Here is a 19321-nt window from a genome sequence, read left to right on the forward strand (position 1 = left end):
GTAATTGATGTGGCAATTAAGAACATCTCTCTCTCTCTCGTGGAACCTGCTAAAATAACTTGAGGCATTGTGATTTCCAGGATGGCTTATTGTAATGTATAGTACATAGTGACCCTTTGGATCACTAGTGGAGAAAGCAGCAACTGATTGCCTGAGAAAACAAGGCTATAAGGAGTACATTGCATCGATGTTCTACTTACTTTGCTGGCTTCCTCATTCCAGAATCTGATATTGATCTTTAAAGTCCTAGTGCAAAGATGCTGTCCCATCGGTTTACTCGTGCTTTTGCTTGAAGCATCTGGGGGGAGAGGGTGTATTTATACTCATCTGTTATATGAGGAGTGCATGGGTTTTTTTAGTCAACATTAATTATATAAATTTTATATTGCTCAAATTTGTACAAGTGCCCAGATGAGTTGGCATATGTTTAAAATTAAACATAAACAATATATAGCATCAGACAGATAGGATGAGCTAAAGGGACTACACTAAGGGTATGTCTACACCGGAGCTGAAGGTATAACTTCCAGCTCAAGTAGACATACCTTTGCTAGCCCTGATCAAACTAGCATGCTAAAAATAGTAGTCATGGCTGCATGAGGGGTGAGACCAGCAAGCACGCTACATATGTACCGAGTATTTCAGACTGGATTACACTCAGGGCAGCTAACCATTGTCCATGCAGCCATGGCTACAGTGCTAGTTTTAGTTCACTAGCTCAACCAGGATGTGTGTGTGTGTGTATGTGTGTGTGTATATATATATATATATATATATATATATATATATACGCATATATATATCTGAGGTGGAAATTACACCTCCAGATCCAATGCAGACCTATCCTAAAAGTATCAGTGAAAGATCCATCAGAAATTATATATCCTGGAGGATGATTCAGAAATAAGAGAATGAGCTTTCCATGGGAGCATTGGCTACGTTAGCTACCACAAGGTCAAATCCTAGTAAAGGCAAGGCTGGTGGTAGCTTTCACAAGAGTTAGCATGTGACACTCCCCAGGGGTACGCAAGGTCGTGAGGTGTCTTGCCACTACCTACCCTTAGCGTGAAGTAGTCTTGTCTGTCTTCTGTGCTTCAGCTCCCTGAAACCAACAGCCTCTTCCCCACAAACACTGACTTCCAGCTGTCTGGAGACCTCGCCGTCTCCATGCAGGCTGGTGGCAAGTACACCCCAACCCCCGAGTTCCTCGCAACATCCAGCTCTTGTCAGTAGACGCTCCCAGTAATTACCAAGTACACCAAAGAGACAATGTACGCACAGATTAACGGGAACAACTGAGGATCAGGTCTTTTATAACATAGCACTGTAATCTGTTTACAGTGAAAACAAATATCTTTATTAAAAAAGATTAAGATGTAAGAGATAGTGAGCAAGGAGAATAAGAATAGGTTACATGTAAATCAAAAGGTATAACACACTTCTTAGAGTCTAAACTTAATTTTAACAGGCTAAAATTCTTGTCTAAAGCAATTTCTCACCTAAAGCAATCTCCCACTGTAACTAACACACGTGGCCAGGGTGCAGCATTCATGAATGTAAAAAGTGCTGTTCTTTTTGCTTCCTCAGTGAAGGATAAAGATGTGTCCTTTTGTATTCCCCTTTTATATTCCCCCAAAGCCACTGTTTTTGTCCCCAGGGTCAGTAACCCTCACAGTGTTTATTCTCTGGTGCCTGTTGCCTTCACATGTCCCTGTTTTTTATTAGCATTGAGTTCAAACAGGTGATGGGGTGCGGTGATGGGGTCCGCTCGCCACAGCCCCTCCTGTTGGCCACCACAGGGATTAGCTCTGCTGGCTGCTGCCCCCTCTCCCGGTGGTGCCTCACCCGTCGTCTTCTCCAACTGCAGACCCGCCTCAGTCCAAGTACCGCAGCATCCTCTTCGTGACTTGGGCCTCCGGCCGGGTCACCATCTTTATTTTCCCCTTCCAGGAGTGGGTACCTTGTCAAAGGCTTTCTGAAAGTCCAGGTACATTGTATCAACTGGATCATCCTTGTCCCCGTGTTTGTTGACTTCCTCAAAGAATTCTAATAGATTGGGGAGGCATGATTTCCCTTTACAAAAGGCATGTTGATTCTTCCCCAACATATTGTGTTCATCTACGAGTCTCATAATTCTGTTCTTTACTATAGTTTCAACCTACAGTTAGGCTTAGCTGCCTGTAATTTTCAGAATCACTCGAGCTTTTTGAAAAATTGTCATGACATTAGCTATCCTCCAGTCATCTGGTACAGAAGCTGATTTAAGCAATAGGTTACAGCAATAGTTTAATCTGGTCCTGGTGGCTTATTACTGTTTAATTTGTCAATTTGTTCCAAAACCTCCTCTATTGATACCTCTATCTGGGATAGTTTCTCAGATTTGTCACCTAAAAAGAATGGTTCAGGTATGGGAATCTTCCTCACATCCTCTTCAGTGAAGACTGATGCAAAGAATATATTGAGCTTCTCCACAACAGCCTGGTCTTCTTTGAGTGATCCTTTAGCACCTTGATTGTCCAGTGACCCCACTGATTATTTGGCAGGTTTCCTACTTCTGATGCACTAAAATAAAAATGTGAGGTTAGTTTTTCGTTTCTTTCACTAATTGCTCTTCAAATCCTTTTTCATCTGCATATTTATATATTTACACTTGACTTGCCAGAGTTTATGCTCCTTTCTATTTTCCACACTAGGATTTGACTTCCAATTTTTAAAGGATGCCCTTTTGTGACTCTCAGGATATATTTTCAGTATATACACATAACTTTTTAGGTATCATCTCTACATACTTCTCACAATGATATTAATGACCAGTGTGTCACTGGATTTCATTTGATGTATGTGACAACATTCTTTATAGATAAATACAGTGACAGCAATGTGTAGTGAGTTTGTCAGGCCTGTTAGGAATTGGGAAATCCTCCTTCATCTGGAACCAGGGCTTGTAGTTCTCCTTTGTGCTGCTCCAGCCCAGTTTACTTGGCTTACCCAAGCTGGAGCAGGAATAAGGATCTGACCCAACCCCTATAGAATAGGAAAAGTTATGACATATACTATTTCCATTATTGCATAGGAGAGTAATATACTTGTCCTCTGTGTATGGTTTTGAAGTTGATTTTTATATAGAGAATTTGGAGAAAAGGTCCCTTAAACATTTTTAATAGCTGAGACCTAGATGCATAATACTGCAAGCATGTAGGTTACTATCCAGGAGAGGGGCGTCAAATGGCAATGCTATAGTGTGAAACTGAGCAGATGTATGTTGTTGTCTTATAATGATAGTAAGACTTGGTCCCATTATTCAGCATTTAGAAATTTATCAAAAGGAGGGCAATGTATGGTTGCACATCCTTTGAATGGATTATGGTATAGCTCTGATCATAACTTGTATGGTATGTTATGAAAATATATTATCATAGATTTGTTACAAAGGCAGATATGTCTAACCACCGTCCCCAATGCACATGTCAGCTTTGCTATGTTATGTTTTGGAGGATTCATACTGATTAAGGTGGTGTGACAGTCCTCCCCACAGGTTGTGCTGTGGGAATAGAGTGCATCTCCAATCACAGGGCCAGATTGTTGTTTGTTTGCATTATGGTACTGCCCAAAGGCTTCAGGCAGGGTTAAGGCCCCATTGTATTAGCTGCTCTCCAAACACGAAGCACAGTTGCCAACTTTCACGTGGTAAAAAAGTACTCCGTCTTTCAAAATAAGCCAAAAATCAAGCTAATCCCATTTCAAAACAAGGCCAAAACAAGCCAATCTCTAAGAACGTCAACACTCTATGTGACTAGATCCCCCTGGGGTGCAGTCTGGGACTGTGGTGGGCCCGCTGTGCACCCCTGACTCTCCCCTGCTTGCCCCTGCTTGCTGGGAGCCAATCACAAAAAAAGAAGCAACAAGATACAAGCCAAACAAGAAACAAGCTACACGCCAAAAACTAGCCAAAAAGCAACTCACAAGCCAATTAAGCCAAAAACAAGCCCAATTTCTGTTTTTTTTTACGGGTTTGGCATGTCTATCAGGAAGATATGGTACATGCTCCAAAGATCTTACAATTTCAATTGAATGAATCAAGACCCAATGAAGGAGTCTGAGGAATAACAGAAGAGGAAGGTAAGAGAAGGATAACCTCTGATGTTTGCCCTTGCCCCATGTAGGTAGAAGTACCAGATGAATTGTATTTGAGTAACTTTTCTATGTAGACTTGTCCCTGCCTCTTTCAAGATATAAACCATCTGGCACAATTCAGTCTTCCCTTCTGCATGAGATGTGCTGTGGGTGAGAAGAGTGTGCTGGTCACCTCAAGCATGCACTGTTTTAATCTCGCTGTTTTTACACAGCAAAAACATACAATTTCTACAGTTGCTGGGGATCTGCACAGATAAGAATGGGGAAACAGGGATTTTACTTGTATTGAAGTTGTTGAGGGCTTAACAGTCAGAATTGCTGTACATTATCTCTTCACTAGAGGTTTGTAATGTATGCACTTGGTGCTTCAAAAGGTCTGATTTTCCAAAGCTGAGAAAAACTGAGCAAAATTGACTGGGCAGAAACATTTAGAGAAAAGATGTGAAATAAAATATAGAGCTCTTGAAGAAGAGTTTATTAGATGGCTAGAAAGCTATGATTTCACAATGAAGAAAGAGAGACAACTTTGTCTAAAAGGCCTTCCTGGTTCAGTAGTGAAATGAAGGTAGCAATTAGAAATAAAAAGCAGTATATAACAAATAGAGAAAGAGGAAATAGATAACATCTGATTCATACTGACTGCTATAAAATGCAGAGAACTGATATGGAAGCTACGGACATGAGAGAAAAATCCATGTCTGGAAGGGCTAAGGACAATAAGGAGAAGTTTAAGCACATTAGGAAAAAAAGAAATGCTAGCAATGGTTATAGGCCCATTACTAGATGGAGATGGTAAAATAGTTAATGATGGTGCAGAAAAGGCAGAAGCAGTCAGTAAATTACTATGTTCTGTATTTGGTAAGAATAATCTGAGAATGATGAAGTATTTTCCAATCCATTAGTAGTTAAGGAAGATGTTAGAGAACCTCTACTAGTGATAAACACTTTTGAATCAACAGGCCCAGATAACTTGTACCCTAAAGTCCAAAAAGAGTTGGCTGAGGAGATCTCTGGCCTGCTGATGTTCATCTTTAATAGATCTTGGATTAAGGGGAAAATTTTCAAAGACTGGAAGAGTGCTAATGTTGTGCCTGTGTTCAAAAAGGGCAAGCAAGATGACACAAGTAACTATAGGCTGGTTAGCCTGACATCAATCCAGGCAAAATAGTGGAAAAGCTGATGTGGGAGTCAATTGATTAAGAATTAAGAAACATAGATATAATTTATGCCAGTCAACATGGTTTTGCAGAAAATTGGTCTTGTGAAATAAACCCGCTCTCACTCTTTGATGAGACTGCAAGTTTGATTGATAAAGATAACTTCGTAGATTTAAAATACTTAAGACTTTTGTAACGCATTTTGGTTAAAACTGCACAACACGCTGATAAAGAAATTAGTACTATGATATCAATAGAGCATATGTTAAATGGGTTAAGAATTGGCTTACTGACAGATGTCAAAAAATAGTTCTCAGTGGGGAATAATCCCCGAATAGGGGCACACCACAGAGATTGGTACTAGGCCTGATGGTATTCAACATATTCACCAATGATCTGGAAGCAAATATAAAATCACTGCTTATAAAATATATGGATGATGCAAAGATTGGTAGATTGGTAAGTGATGATGTTGACAGGACAGTTATGCAGAGTTACCTGGATTGCTTGGGAACCTCGGCCCAGTCAAACAAAATGGAAAACACAGATAAATGCAAAGGGAGTAGTTGAGAATAAGGGAGAGGATGTTGGAAAGAGAGAATATAGGAGATGGGGTAAGCTATAGAGGTCTGTTTGGGCCTAATTTTTAAAGCTCTATCCAGACGCAAGAATGACCCAGGAACTGCTGACTTTGAACCCAACCTGAGAGTGTCAAGTCCTTTTCAGACACAATGCTCCTTCTGGAACCTGTATCAGCGCCACTTCCGCCTCATCCTTGGGACTTGGCCTGGTGGGGCTTTCTGCTCCTTATGCCTCTGGTTGTCTCCTGCCTGTGGGGTAGGGGTGACAGTGGCTTCATGACCCACTCCTGCTGGCCACCATCACCTCACTGTGACGTATCAGGACACTCACTACGCAGCACACGCAATGCAACAAGATAGCAAGGTGAGCAGGAGCAGGGCACAAAACCACTGTAGGAGGTGATGAGAGCCTACCCTATTGCAATCCAAGGCTTGACCCGATCCAACCTCAACCCATCAGGTTCAGGTCAGGTTTGAAGGCCGTAGTAAGGTATGATATTAAGTTGCTATAAAATGTTTGTTAACATGATCTGACGTTCAAATTGATCTCTCTAACAGAAAGGTGGTAGCATTCCTCTAGTGTATTCTTTTTTAGTGATGTAAATGCAGATAAAATGGGTGAGTCACATTTTTTGCATATTTCCTTCTAAGCAAATATAAAATATGATTAATGATAACATCAGTATCAATACAGATGGAGCATATAGTTCCTCTTGGTAACAGGTTTAATTAAATCACAATGAAGTTACAGTTAAGGATACAAAATATAGATGCATGAGCAAATGTTAAATGTAGAATCAAACTAACAGTTTGTTTCCTGGCCTAAACAATGTCTAATAACAAAGCTGTATGAGCTTATTTTAATTATGTTCAACTGGACGGTTTTCATCTACACTCCTCCTGTGCAGTAAGAGGACACGTCATAACCACAGAGTATTTTATTGTTCACCTGCCTTCAACCAAATCATGATAAATTGATGAAAGCAAATCCAGTAACAAGGTGGGAAATAACCATCTACCTCTGCAGTGCAAGTCATGTGTATATAGTACTTTGCTTTTTCTTCCCTTCAAGGAATGCCCCAGAGACTCCAGCTGCAGACCTAGGATTTTCACAGCAGTGATGGGATTTAATGTGTGTGTATTTCATCAGTATTGTTCTGATGTATGAATTAGCTTGTTCGTTAACTGTTGGCCAGCTCATTCATTTTTCACTAAACTTTTTTTTTTCCTCCTAGGTTTGTGATGAATGTGACTTGGGAAGGTAAAGATTTGTCCTTCACAGAAGATGGCTACCAGGCACACCCAAAGCTGGTGGTGATAGTGCTGAACAAGGACCGGAAGTGGGAGAAGGTGAGCATTTGTCTGCATATTAATGTACTGAAAGGCACAAAGAGAGAATTTCAGTGCAGCTCCCTCTCCCGTGAAATACTTCTGAATTCCTAGTTTGTTGATGTCAATACACTGCTATTCTGACTGTAAATGTAAGCAAATCCCCAAAATAGATTGGTGACATGGTGTGTGTTCAGTTTCAGCAGAATGTCTATATTAGGCTGCATATACGTGCAGCATATACTTTTATATGTGCATGGCACTGCCTGAAGGTAAGGGAAGGATGATCATGTGGCTAAAACACAAAACTGGGAATCTGGGCTTATGGGTTCTACTCCTGGTTTTGTTCTGGAAATCTTGAGTGACCTTAGGTAGGTCTCTTGTGCATTAGTTTTTCCTTCTGTAAAACACGGATAACATTCCTAATAGGAATGTTGAATCTTCATTCATTAGTGATTTGAAGTCCTTGGATGTAAGGCTGTCTGTAAGTGCACAGCATTTGCCTGATAGATAGTAGAGCTGGCTGTTGGGTGGCCATTCCATTTTGCAACAACTTTGGAGGTTTTGAAATTTGTTTTTGTTTTGCATTGGAATGACAACAAAACCTCTCAAACATTTTTACGAAATAGAATTGCTTTAAAACATCTGATTATTTTTGGATCAAAAAGGTCAAGTTTTCAATTCACGGGTGTCTGTCAAAAGTGGCTAGAGAAGCCACATAGGACCTCAGAAACCTTCCTGTTGAAAACTTGTCAAAATCAGTACATCTCTGCAAAATATTTCCGCTTTGATGAAACAGCATATTTAAGACAAAATATGACCAGCTCTAATAATTGTGTTACTACTACTATATCCTGTAGGCACGCCGGTTAATGCAGAACTAGTTGCTGACAGCCCATGTGGTTGCACAGGTGTGGCCGTTATGCCAAGTAATCCACCATCTGTACAGTCTCCCTCATGCAACCAGTAAAGTTATTGCATGCAAAGTAGCTGCAAAGTAAGGGGAGTGATCTGAATATACTTCTGATATCACAATGGTCTTAGACTCTTGGCATAAAAACATAAGAACAGCCATACTGGGTCAGACCAAAGGTCCATCCAGCCCAGAATCCTGTCTACCGACAGTGGCCAATACCAGGTGCCCCAGAGGGAGTGAACTTAACAGGTAATGATCAAGTGATCTCTCTCCTGCCATCCATCTCCACCCTCTGACAAACAGAGGCTAGGGACACGATTCCTTACCCAGCAATGGCATAGACACATGCCTTGCTGTTGCTTGGGTGTCATTTGCAAAGTCAAAGAGGCTGAGAATTTAAAAATCGGACAGTAGCAGACTACAAAACCCAGTGATGATTCAACTTGGTGATATTCTAAACAAAGAGCCGTCAACTATTCTGTTCTTATCATTTCATAGTGATTCAACAGCCATTTTAAGCTTCAGAATGACACAGAGTGACACTCCTGGAATCCTATCATATAGATAGCAAACATGGCAATTTATAGGGTGTAAATATTTTTAAAGTGGAGTTTAGTGTTTAAAATGGCAATTTAGCATCTAGGACTAAATTTTTTCTGTCATATAACCACCATCTACTGCCATTAACATCAGAATTGGGTTCTTATTGTATAATAGTCTTGAATGTTTTAGTTTCCTCCCCTTTTAATATACTATTTCACAAACACTTTTTCAGTCCAGGCTTCTTTATTTTCTCATGTCCTAACTGACTTTTTAAATTATATCCTATCAAATAAGTCCCAGTGATACATGGCTTCCAGCTTTCGAAATCTTAACAAATCTGAAATCACCTAATGTGGTGATCTAAGAGTGGGCACTAACATTTTATACGTTCAGTTAAGATAAGAAAATTGTCTTTTGTGACCTACAGCAGCAAGTATACTCCACTATGATAATCTGCTCTCTCCGTATGGGCAGTATTACCATTAATATCGGTGACACAAATCTGTCATTTTGTCATCACTAGAAGTTCTGTATGCATTGGAAGAGCAGAATATTGGTCAAGATATGCCATGTGGATCAGAGAATTTTTTGGAGACTGCTCTGCAATTTCTTCCGAGTTCACTAATTAAACTGAGCTCACACTGGAGGAGTGAGTGAACCCCACAATCTTTCCTAAATTTGGATGGGTTTGAAAATCCAAACACAATCTAAAAACCCCTTCGCATTTTTATTAATTTGAATAATTTCATGTTTTAAAGTTTTTTGACTGCTAATTAAAATGTCATGTCCTGCTCTCCCTACCAGCAATAATAATAATAAATAATAATAATAATAATCTGCCTGGCAGTAAAGCTATAAATGGTCAATATTTGTTTCAAAGTATTTTTAATTAAAAAATTTTGTATTAAATTCCTTTCGAGTGTTAATCTTAATTCTTTCAAAGTTTGGCTGGAGGTTCTGAATCATGACTGCAGCTAGAATGCATTTAATTATACTGAGAGCTAAGCTGTTATTGGTGCATGTAAACCTCCATGCCCAGGGAATGTGCTCCATGGAAAAAAATCCACTGTAGCTAGTAAGTAATTCTGTTTTCTTTGATAAATGCTAATGCTGTATACTGTGATGATCTAGAACATAAATAAATATATTATGAGACTGATCCTACAAATCTTCACTCTTATAGTATTCCCATTGAAAGTGCATTTATTGAGGGCCAGATTCTGTCAATCTTATGCACACATTTGAAAAGAGTGGGATTATTAATCAAGTTAATTGTGAGTAACATGCCATAACCTGGAACTGAGAAAATGCCTGCTGTATCAGGACCTGGGAAAAATAGGCAGAGATATGACAGATGTATTTTAAATTCTTAATGCTTGATCATGCGTTGCTTGGGAAACCAAAGCTCCCATTGAAATCCATGAAGTCACGTGACATCCACATCTAGGGTACACACAGAATGTAGGATTGGAGTTCCAGTTTGCCTAAATGTTGCTGAATCAGTTTCCGAGCTGAATTTGTATGATCAAGAATGAGTTACTGTAGTCTCAGTAAACATGATAGCCATGCAGAGAGGGTTTACCGTATCACATGATGTATTTCTTTACATTCATTGACATGAATTAAATTATTAACCCTGCAGTGTGAACTAAACATGTAAATCTGAATATTTTGAGGAACATTCTGCTCATTAACCATCACTAAAAACTTAAATGTTATTTTTAAATATGCACTAGTCTAGCTATTATATATTATCTGTGGAAAAATCACTTTGATAACAACACACTGTGAGGTCAGTATTTGTATGAGACAGCTCAAGGGGAAAGTGGTTTAAGACATAGCCAGTGATCCTCATAGTATCATAATTTCATATACTTTATATAGTTAAATTTGTCTTAAGGGACCACCAAAGCAAGCGGTTTGATAGAGTTTTGAAAACAGAACTAGTAACTGCTTAGGGAAACTGACCAGGGGACAGATCATGTCCAAACTCCTCGATGTGAACAGTCTCCAGACTTCAAAGAAATACTTGGGTCTATTTCAACAAGTGACCACCATATGAGAGCAGGGAGGACTGAGTATAGGCTCTGCTACATGTAACCAGACATGTTTTGAAGCATTATAGTTCCATTGTGCAGCCTCAGACAAGATATGAGAATTCGTGAATTTCAACTTGGAGACATGAGAAGGTATTAGCCTAACCGTTTATGCAAATCTTTATCATCTCTGCTGTACCCACTGCAACTCTGTGGCAGTCTGGGAGCAGACACTGCATGCAAATAAGGCTCACCTTGGTTTAAAAATAAAAGAGGGAATTTGTGGACATCTGGGGACCTAGTGGGGATGGAGGAGGCAGCCAAGTATTTTGCTGCCACCTTCTTGTGGAGGACATCCAGTGCATGTCCTCTGGATGGAAGGGATATGACTATGGGGTAAATTGGACTGGAAAAGAATTTTGAAAGAAAGAACTCCTAAATCTTGTCAGTGTGGAGCAGACCCCTGTTCTTTTCCTGGTCTTCTTAAGGGAGCTGAGGAAGGGGATTTGGGTCTCCTATGTCTGGACCAGTGGGAAGCTTACCCCCTCTTCCCTGCATTGTGCAATTTGTTGCTGGGTACTCCCACATATTATAAGTGAATGAAGTTGTGGCCTAATTAAACCACATACATGACCTCCAGTCTTTCTTCTGGCATGGATAGACAATGCTCCATGTGCCTTCCTAGAGTTTCCTTCACATACCATACACCTCAGTTGTTTCCTTCACGAGTAGGAACAAACTGAGTGTGGACACTTAGATCTGTACAGTGTCATTTTATCTAATTTTATCACAAGTTTATCTAACGTTTCCCCTCTTCTTGCTCTAGTAGGAGTCTGACAGAAAGTCTGACACCTTTCAAACAGTGTAAATATATTATTAAACTTAGAGCCAACATCTTCCTTTTGTTGGTTTCCTGATGGACACAATGTTACTTCAACTGGCTGCGTTTGAATAGGTTGTATCACAGTTCCGTTTCAGTGGGATTTTATAACTCCTAGTATCTAATTATATGGGTCACTCACGCAAAATACTGATAGTACAACAATCCACTAGTCCTTGTAGTATAGCGAATGTACATACAAATTGCAGTATAGTTACTTTATAATGTGAGTAACGAAGAGTAATTGCTTCTGTTTAATGTGAAGTGCTTTTATCTAATTTTCTCCTTCAGGTACAAGTTTTAATATGGAACCCCTTGATTCAGTTTCCCTTTGCTCATAGTATAATAATCTGTTTTTACTTGATTATAACTTGAATAAAATTTCTCTTTCGGGACTAAAAATACCTATGCTGGATTTAGCTGCAAGGTTTAAATGTGCAGAAAATCCATTCAGCCATAGCTGAGTTGTTACAGGCTGAAAAAAGGTACATGCTCTCACTGTAAAAATAATAAAAGAATCACTTTCCCTCTATAAATGACTCAGATATGCAAACTTTGAAACTTACACAAAGTGTATAAATAGTGTTGGGGGAGGGAGAGGGGAGGGAGTGGGTGGTCCACAGCCAAGTTTGAAAAACGTTGGTTGAATGAATAATAGTTATGAAAATCACTTCTAGGAATGTTAATTAGGCATCCACCAAGATGTCATGATAGATCCTAAAGAGGCTCCCATTCTTGCTGGGCACAGGGGCTGTTGTTCTGAGGCAAGACCGTTTACATGGAGTGTGTAATGTGTGTGCCTCATTGAAATGGTCTACCTGGATAAAAATGCAAGCGTAAGCAACACCATCCCTAGCTCTAATACAGTGTGATGTGCTGCTGCCCTGTTAAACTAGCCCTGCAGAAATCGTTCCACTGCCAAACAGTAGCAGCTGTTCACCTCAATAAGGTATCATCCTTTCCTGTTCAATTGACCTCACGGAGATGTGGACTTCAAAGGTTTTTGGGGCCATTTAAATATAAACATTTTAAGCATGAATCACATAACCTCTTTTTTTTTAAAGCCAAGGAAATTAAGTGCAAAAAACATATCAATCTGATATTAAAGTATAGTAAAAATAGATAAAAAATATCAAACGCAAAATTAAGTTCCTAGAGAAAAATTAATTCAGCTACTTTGCATATCATATACTAAACCTTACTTCATGGTGAACATTTAATAGCAAAAGCAGGAACATATTACACTTAAACAAGAATATATTACATATATAAAGGTGAGCACAGGATAAAAACATTTTTTGTGCTTTATTACTATTCTGTTATTTGTAAAGATAAACTCATAGCCTGATTTGTTAAAAACATTTTTCCTGCTTGCTATTTTATCTTTATAAAATTAGCTACAATATCCTCAAATCCTTCTCTTTCTGAAGAACCCCAGTCTGTAGAGTAATGTCAAATGGTGCTATAAACTGAGAGTGAGACTTACCACTCCCTTGCTCCTAGATTGGAGGGAGGAAGTAGTAGAGGTCAGGTTATAGCCTTGTATATCACATCACTGTTCATGTCTGTTCTCCTACACAGAAAGGGAAGTGAGCATCTGATATCTCATATTTCTAGGGCAAGTGGGAAAAGAGAAATAAGACTTTTTAAAAATGTATAATAAATTAGTGAGATGTAAAAAACATTTTTTGCTTTACTCCTGCTTCTTGTAAAAATGTTTGTAGAAAATATTATATTGTAGGTACAACACAGCTGAGTCTGTTCCAGATCTCATGTTGCTATAGGAACCTTCACTTCCACATGTCCAAACTTATTAAAATTCCAACTGTGCATTAATATTGCATTTATTGTATGTGGTCAAGGGCTTGATTTTGCACTTTGATTAACTTGCAGAAGGAGGAGTCAGCCCTGGTGTGCAAGACATGATGTGCATATCAGAAAAACAGGGGGCTTGTGGTGGGCAAATCCCCTGTCCTAGATAAGAGAACTAAGTTCTCCATGGAGTGTTCCGTCTGGCAAAAAAAATCTCCTGTTTCATATAGCCAATAGAGGAAGTGTAGCATGTACAGCATTACAAGTGAAGCAACACTGTCCATGTTTAGAATTGAAAAACAGAACACTGGTTCAGATTTTGGAAAGCTTTTTGCTGTCAAATTACAGTGATGTTGAAAAATCACTGAGGTAATATAGTACCGAGTATAATTTCTCAGGAAATCATTGCATCCAAAATAGATGAAGTGAAGCTGCGATTTTGTTGGCAGTTCAGATCACACCATGGTACTTTCAATAAAAAATATGGGGAGACCATATACTTTTAACTAGAACAATTGAAATAACTGGGAACCAAATGTCCCTTTGTTTACATATTCCTCATGTGAAATATACAATGGAACCTTCTTATAGGCAACTCTGTCATGGGGCTAATATTTTCTAACTTGATGTTAAACAGGACTTTACACCTAGAGTAGATGTAGCAACACACTTTCTTGGCTACCTGTGTTGCAAAGTCCTGTTTAAAGTCATGTTATTTAAAATGCAAACACAACGTATTTCTAGATGTGTTCATGATAAAACTGTATTCAGAACAGAGTTAAAGTCCAGAATTGCATCTCTGCTTTTCAGTGAACCACTTGGCTTTTTTTTATAGTTTTTATTATAGTGAAATTTCACTTCATTGTATCAGTGTTGCACTTAGCTAATTTCCTTGGAATGCATCAGTTATTACCAAGCAGTTGTTAAATTCTGTGTTCCAAAAGAATAATCACCATTCTTCTCCTCCTCTCTGGCTGAAAAATAGGGGAAGAGTTGTAACTATTGTGGAGGAGTGGTGAAGAATGCCTGACTCCTATTTTTATAGCAGCTGGTCCCAGTGGAAGAATACGGGAGCAGGGGCATTTGTGCTGGAGCTGTTTCCCACTGGGAGTGAAGGCATGGCCATCCAGAGGCTACTTCAGCTGCCAAGGCTGTCACTATAACCCACTGGTGTGCGTGTGTTACAGGTCCCCTTCTGGGCCAATCTACAGAGGATATTAATTGTCACAACCCCAATGTATAGATTCTCTTGGCACTTTAGCTCAAGCTGTAGCAGCTCATGCTTTTAGTTTTGGAAGGTCCCTGATTCGGTCCCTGATTCAGTCCCCTACGGATCAGCCAAGAGGGCAGCTGTCAAACCATCAATCTGGAGGTGAAGAGAGGGGGTCATTGGCCTGAGTAGTACTCTCCTATTATAGTGAAATGCCAAACCTGCATTATTAGAGAGTTCCCAGTGTACATACCATAGGCTTATATTTAACCCAGTACTTCTCAGGCTTATTTGAAAACTTGCACTAAACAAAGCTATGCTGCACTAGACTAGCTGGGTGAAATCCTAATCTCAGCGCAGGAGCTGAAGGAACTATGCTGCGCACTGGGACTTTTCTCCACAAACTAAGGAGCAGCGGGAAAACCACTCAGGGCTGCAATAGCCTGTGTGACTGCTCTGCTGCTGTCTATCTATAATCTAGGTGTGTATATATACACACACCTCACTTATTACTCTAGTGCCTGAGGGCCACAGTATGTGGGCTTTCCTGTCCACAGAGGAGTGGGATGAGGAATAAGGGGTAGAGCTGCATAGTCTCCCTTGTGAGGCTTTCAACCCAGTTTTGAAGGTCAGAGGTTCCAATATGTTTCTTGAACTTCATCAAGACCTTCAGGTGAATATCTAGAATTAATGTTTCCTGTTATTAACACATATACGTGTTAATTATAGCATGCTGTATCTTAAAGTAATTGAGGAAACTGGGATCTAGATAAAAGTGTCATGCAAGAGGACCTTCAAAAATATAAAGTGATTGCAGTACTCTGTATCCTGCCATGCATCATATTTTGCAATGGAAGGGGTATGGCAAATGCTTTTTTCCTAAGAAGAGGAGTTTTCTCTCATGCTTTTCTCTGCAGTGAGACAAGATGGGTGAGGCAGTATCTTTTATTGGATCAACTTCTGTTGGTGGAAGGTGTAAGTTATACACAGAGCTCTCCTTCTGTCTTGGGAAGGAAATCAGAATAAGTTAAATACAAGTTGGGGCAGATTGTTAAGCATAAGGGGTAATGCATGTTGTAGGAGGCCATCGAAATGGAGCGGGCAATAAGGGTTAGATTGTTATGCAACAGGAGTTTGAAGTGGGCCATTAAGGGTTAGCTGGCAGGTGTGTGTTACAAATTGTCGTAATGAGCCATGAAACCAGTGTCCCTGTTGAGTCTATGATATGTGGTGTCTAACATCATGAATTTAAGTTCCCAGGCTTGCCTTCTGAAGGTGCATGCAGGGTTCCTTTGAGGATGAGTATTGTAAGATCAGATATGGAATGATCACTTTTTGGAAAGTGTTCATCCACAGGTGATATCGGGTCTTTGTCCTTTATCATTTTTCTGCGAGTTCATTTGTGAGCTTAGTGATTGGCTGGCGACACCCACATAGTTGTTGCTGGGCACTTTTGATGCACTGGATAAGCTATACCACATGTTGTGATAGGCATGTGCAGGACCCCTGAATTTTGAAAGGTTTGTTTTTAGTGGTAGTTTTCTGCCATTGTCTGTTGTTACTAAACTGACACGCTTAATTGATCTAATCTTGTAGTTTCCAGATATTGACCTAAAACTAAGATGAAGTATTCCCGAAGAGTAGTTGGAGAAGTCCACTAGAACAAAGGAAACAGCTAGTTTTCCTACAAAAAGTGTATGTCAGGCCATATGTTTGCTTGGTATTAATTTCTTGATATGGGTAAGATACTCCAAGTTTGTACATCTTCACCACACCTGTTGGTATTTCAGAGAAAAAGAAAGCATGTGCTCTATTATAGATTGCAATTGAAATGTGTTCTGAAAGGGAATGTGCCTGTTTGAACAGTAATGAGAGCAGATGTAGCTATTCATCTCATTCTGTCACTTTGTTACAAAAGGATTATGAATAACAGTCTTGTAATTTAGCAAGCATATTATATTCTGAATTATACCAATGCAAAGTATTGCAATGATGCTTTTGCATTAGTTAGCTGCCCTGTCATAGTGCTATTTGTTGTATAGCATCTACTCTTTCATGTATAATCTTTGTCAAATATTTATTGTTAACATACTGTTCCTTTGATTACTTATGTTCGAATATCCTGAAAAATTTTAGAACCATAAATATAATCGGACAGTTCATAGTACCTCACATAGATTGCAAAAACCTTTGAATGGAATCCTATTGTTAAGATGCTTTATTCCCCCCACACCATCAAGCTATCCATTTCAATGATAATATTGACTTTCTACAGGTTGCACATTTATATCTGATTATTCCTTTCAGAAATTGTTTGGTGTATGTAGCATATATTTTTCTTTACTTCCCTGCAATTATTCTAGTCTGCAGCCAGGATATTACTAGTTACAGTGACTTGATTTATCTATTTTCTATAATGTACAGTAATGAGCTATTCTGTATGTTATGTTTTGTAGTGTTTAGTTGTTTTTGTCTAAATATGTTACATAAAGATTAACAATTTATCATCGCCTTCTTTGACTATTGTCAGTTGTAGTTTGCAGAAAATATACATATACAAAAGATGTTATCAGAAAATGTTTTTTCTAGCCAGTTCACTGGGTTACTTTGGTAAAGACTGAATGCGGTGAGGCTGTAAGAACTAGTATTTCTATCTGACATCAAACAAGCTCCTGCATTTTCAGCTGTGTTGTGTATTTTCACCTGTGTCCTGGAGAGATTAAACCAAAACAAAAGGAAAACTTCCCAAATCCAGGTGAAGATGCAAGACATGGCTGCAAGAATGTAGGAACTTGGAACTTAAGTATATTTGTGTGTGTGTGTGTGTGTGTGTGTGTGTGTGCGCGCCTACAAATGTATACTGTATGCGTGTATTATGGAAGCAGTGGTTGCAGTTTCATAGTTAAAACTGTTGAGTTTTATACTTAAAACAGAGATTCAAAACCTTTGTATATGGAAGTGTGTGTGTAGAGAAAGAGAGAGAGACACACACACACACACACACAGAGTGTCTGTTTTGGGAAAATATAGTATCCCTGTATTGTGTATTACCCTAAATTACAGGCTCCACCTTAATGAAGTTTCTATATACACACATATGGTCCCATCACTGTGATGTCTGCCCACAGTAATCTTACTCCCACTTGTAATTTCTCTGTTGACTTTAATTGGATTCTTAGGGATCTTTAAACAGACTCTCTTTCCAGACACACACATTTCTATGCCCTTTGCCCTCTAAGCAGACTATTCTCCTTTCTATAGATCTATTTGCTGTAGACTGTAACTACATGTAGCTAATTGGATTTAGGGATGGAGCATAAATCAAATTTTCAGATCTGTCTCTGAACTATTCAATAGCTCCATCTTCCAGGTTACATAATGCAGAGTTCCAAAGGGTCCTTCTATAGTGCATTTACTGCTCAATTAAATGGATGTCACTCGGAAAAAAAAAAATCACATTACCACAGTGGGAAAAGATTTTAAAAGGAATAGTAGAGAAAAATTACTTGATTCTCCCCATGTTGAACACTAGCCCAGAAGTGCTTGTGTTATGAGACATGAAATATGGTGCCTTCAGCAGGCTGCCTAGGAAATGGATACCTGTAACTAAGGAAAATAGTTAAACCCATGCACTTCCTGGACATAATCAGAAAGGACATATCACCAGCAGTGTATAAGAAAGTGCAAATTACATCCAACTACATTATAGGTAGGCTTAAAAGGATTTGATTTTTATTGATAAATATCAGTAACTGTCAATTTTGCGACACAGACAAAAATATCTCCATCAATAATAATCAAAATGTACATATAGGCAAGGGAAGAAAAATGGTGCTTGAGAACTTTTTAAAGTTTGATTTAGGGATATGGATTTTGTATATTTTGACATGGGCTGCTGGTAACTTGTGTTTTAACAGTTATCAAGCTTTAACTTTTTGAATCTCAGACAGTCATTAAATAATTGTGTCTCCCATAATTTCCCACAACTGTGAAAAGGTAAATGGTTAAAAATAAAAAAAGTATAAGCCCCATAATTTTGTGTAACACTTAAACCAATTAAAATAAGCATCAATATTATCATTGAAATTATAAAAATAATAAAAATAGAATTCTGCCAAGCCTAATGATAGCTTTTACACCTTACAAATTACATCTCTTTACAGCACATTTCTGAACAAACCTTTAGAACAGACTTATGCAAATTGTCCTTAAGATTCCCGTTCCTTCCCACACAAATATGCAATGAGTGCTTTAGTTTTTCTGCTCTATGTTATCATTATGCAGTGGCCGACAAGAGGCAGTGGGCATTTTAGGGTTGTAAAATGGCCCATTCACTTGTAATGCTTCATTCTTCTGCGTTATATAAGCTTGCTCTATTTTGCTTACGTGCTTCAAATCATCAGGACCTGATGTAGATGTCTAGACTCTTCAATTTTAAGTTCTAATTATGTGTATTGTGATGCCACCAAGATCAATAGGGAAAGAGAATTAGCAGCATAGGGCTGCAATTTAACAATCTGCTTATGGCAACAAGTAGCAATGCTCGCTATTTCTGTTTAGGACTTCCATTTATGTATTTGACAATATTTTGCATAGCCTACATTTTGGCAGTTGTTATGGCTTATTCATGCCCAGCAGGATGTACACTGGCAGAGAACAAATGGCACTGAACGCAAAGATTTGTGTTCAGACTTCAGAATGTTGGATCTTCTGTTGGAATACC

At 38.9% G+C, this 19321-nt stretch overlaps 1 protein-coding gene across 3 annotated transcripts in view; it reads left to right on the forward strand.

Annotated features, from left to right (window-relative positions):
* GRIN2A (glutamate ionotropic receptor NMDA type subunit 2A) overlaps positions 1-19321 on the forward strand; it is a 291808-nt gene that overhangs the window by 181073 nt on the left and 91414 nt on the right. For all 3 annotated transcript variants that reach the window (XM_043524160.1, XM_043524162.1, XM_043524161.1), the window contains one exon: positions 7108-7222. In XM_043524160.1, coding sequence (XP_043380095.1) covers positions 7108-7222 — 115 coding nt within the window. The remainder of the gene's footprint in view (positions 1-7107; positions 7223-19321) is intronic.

The sequence above is a fragment of the Chelonia mydas genome, chromosome 10, assembly GCF_015237465.2.
Source record: "Chelonia mydas isolate rCheMyd1 chromosome 10, rCheMyd1.pri.v2, whole genome shotgun sequence".
Classification (NCBI taxonomy): Eukaryota; Metazoa; Chordata; order Testudines; family Cheloniidae; genus Chelonia; species Chelonia mydas.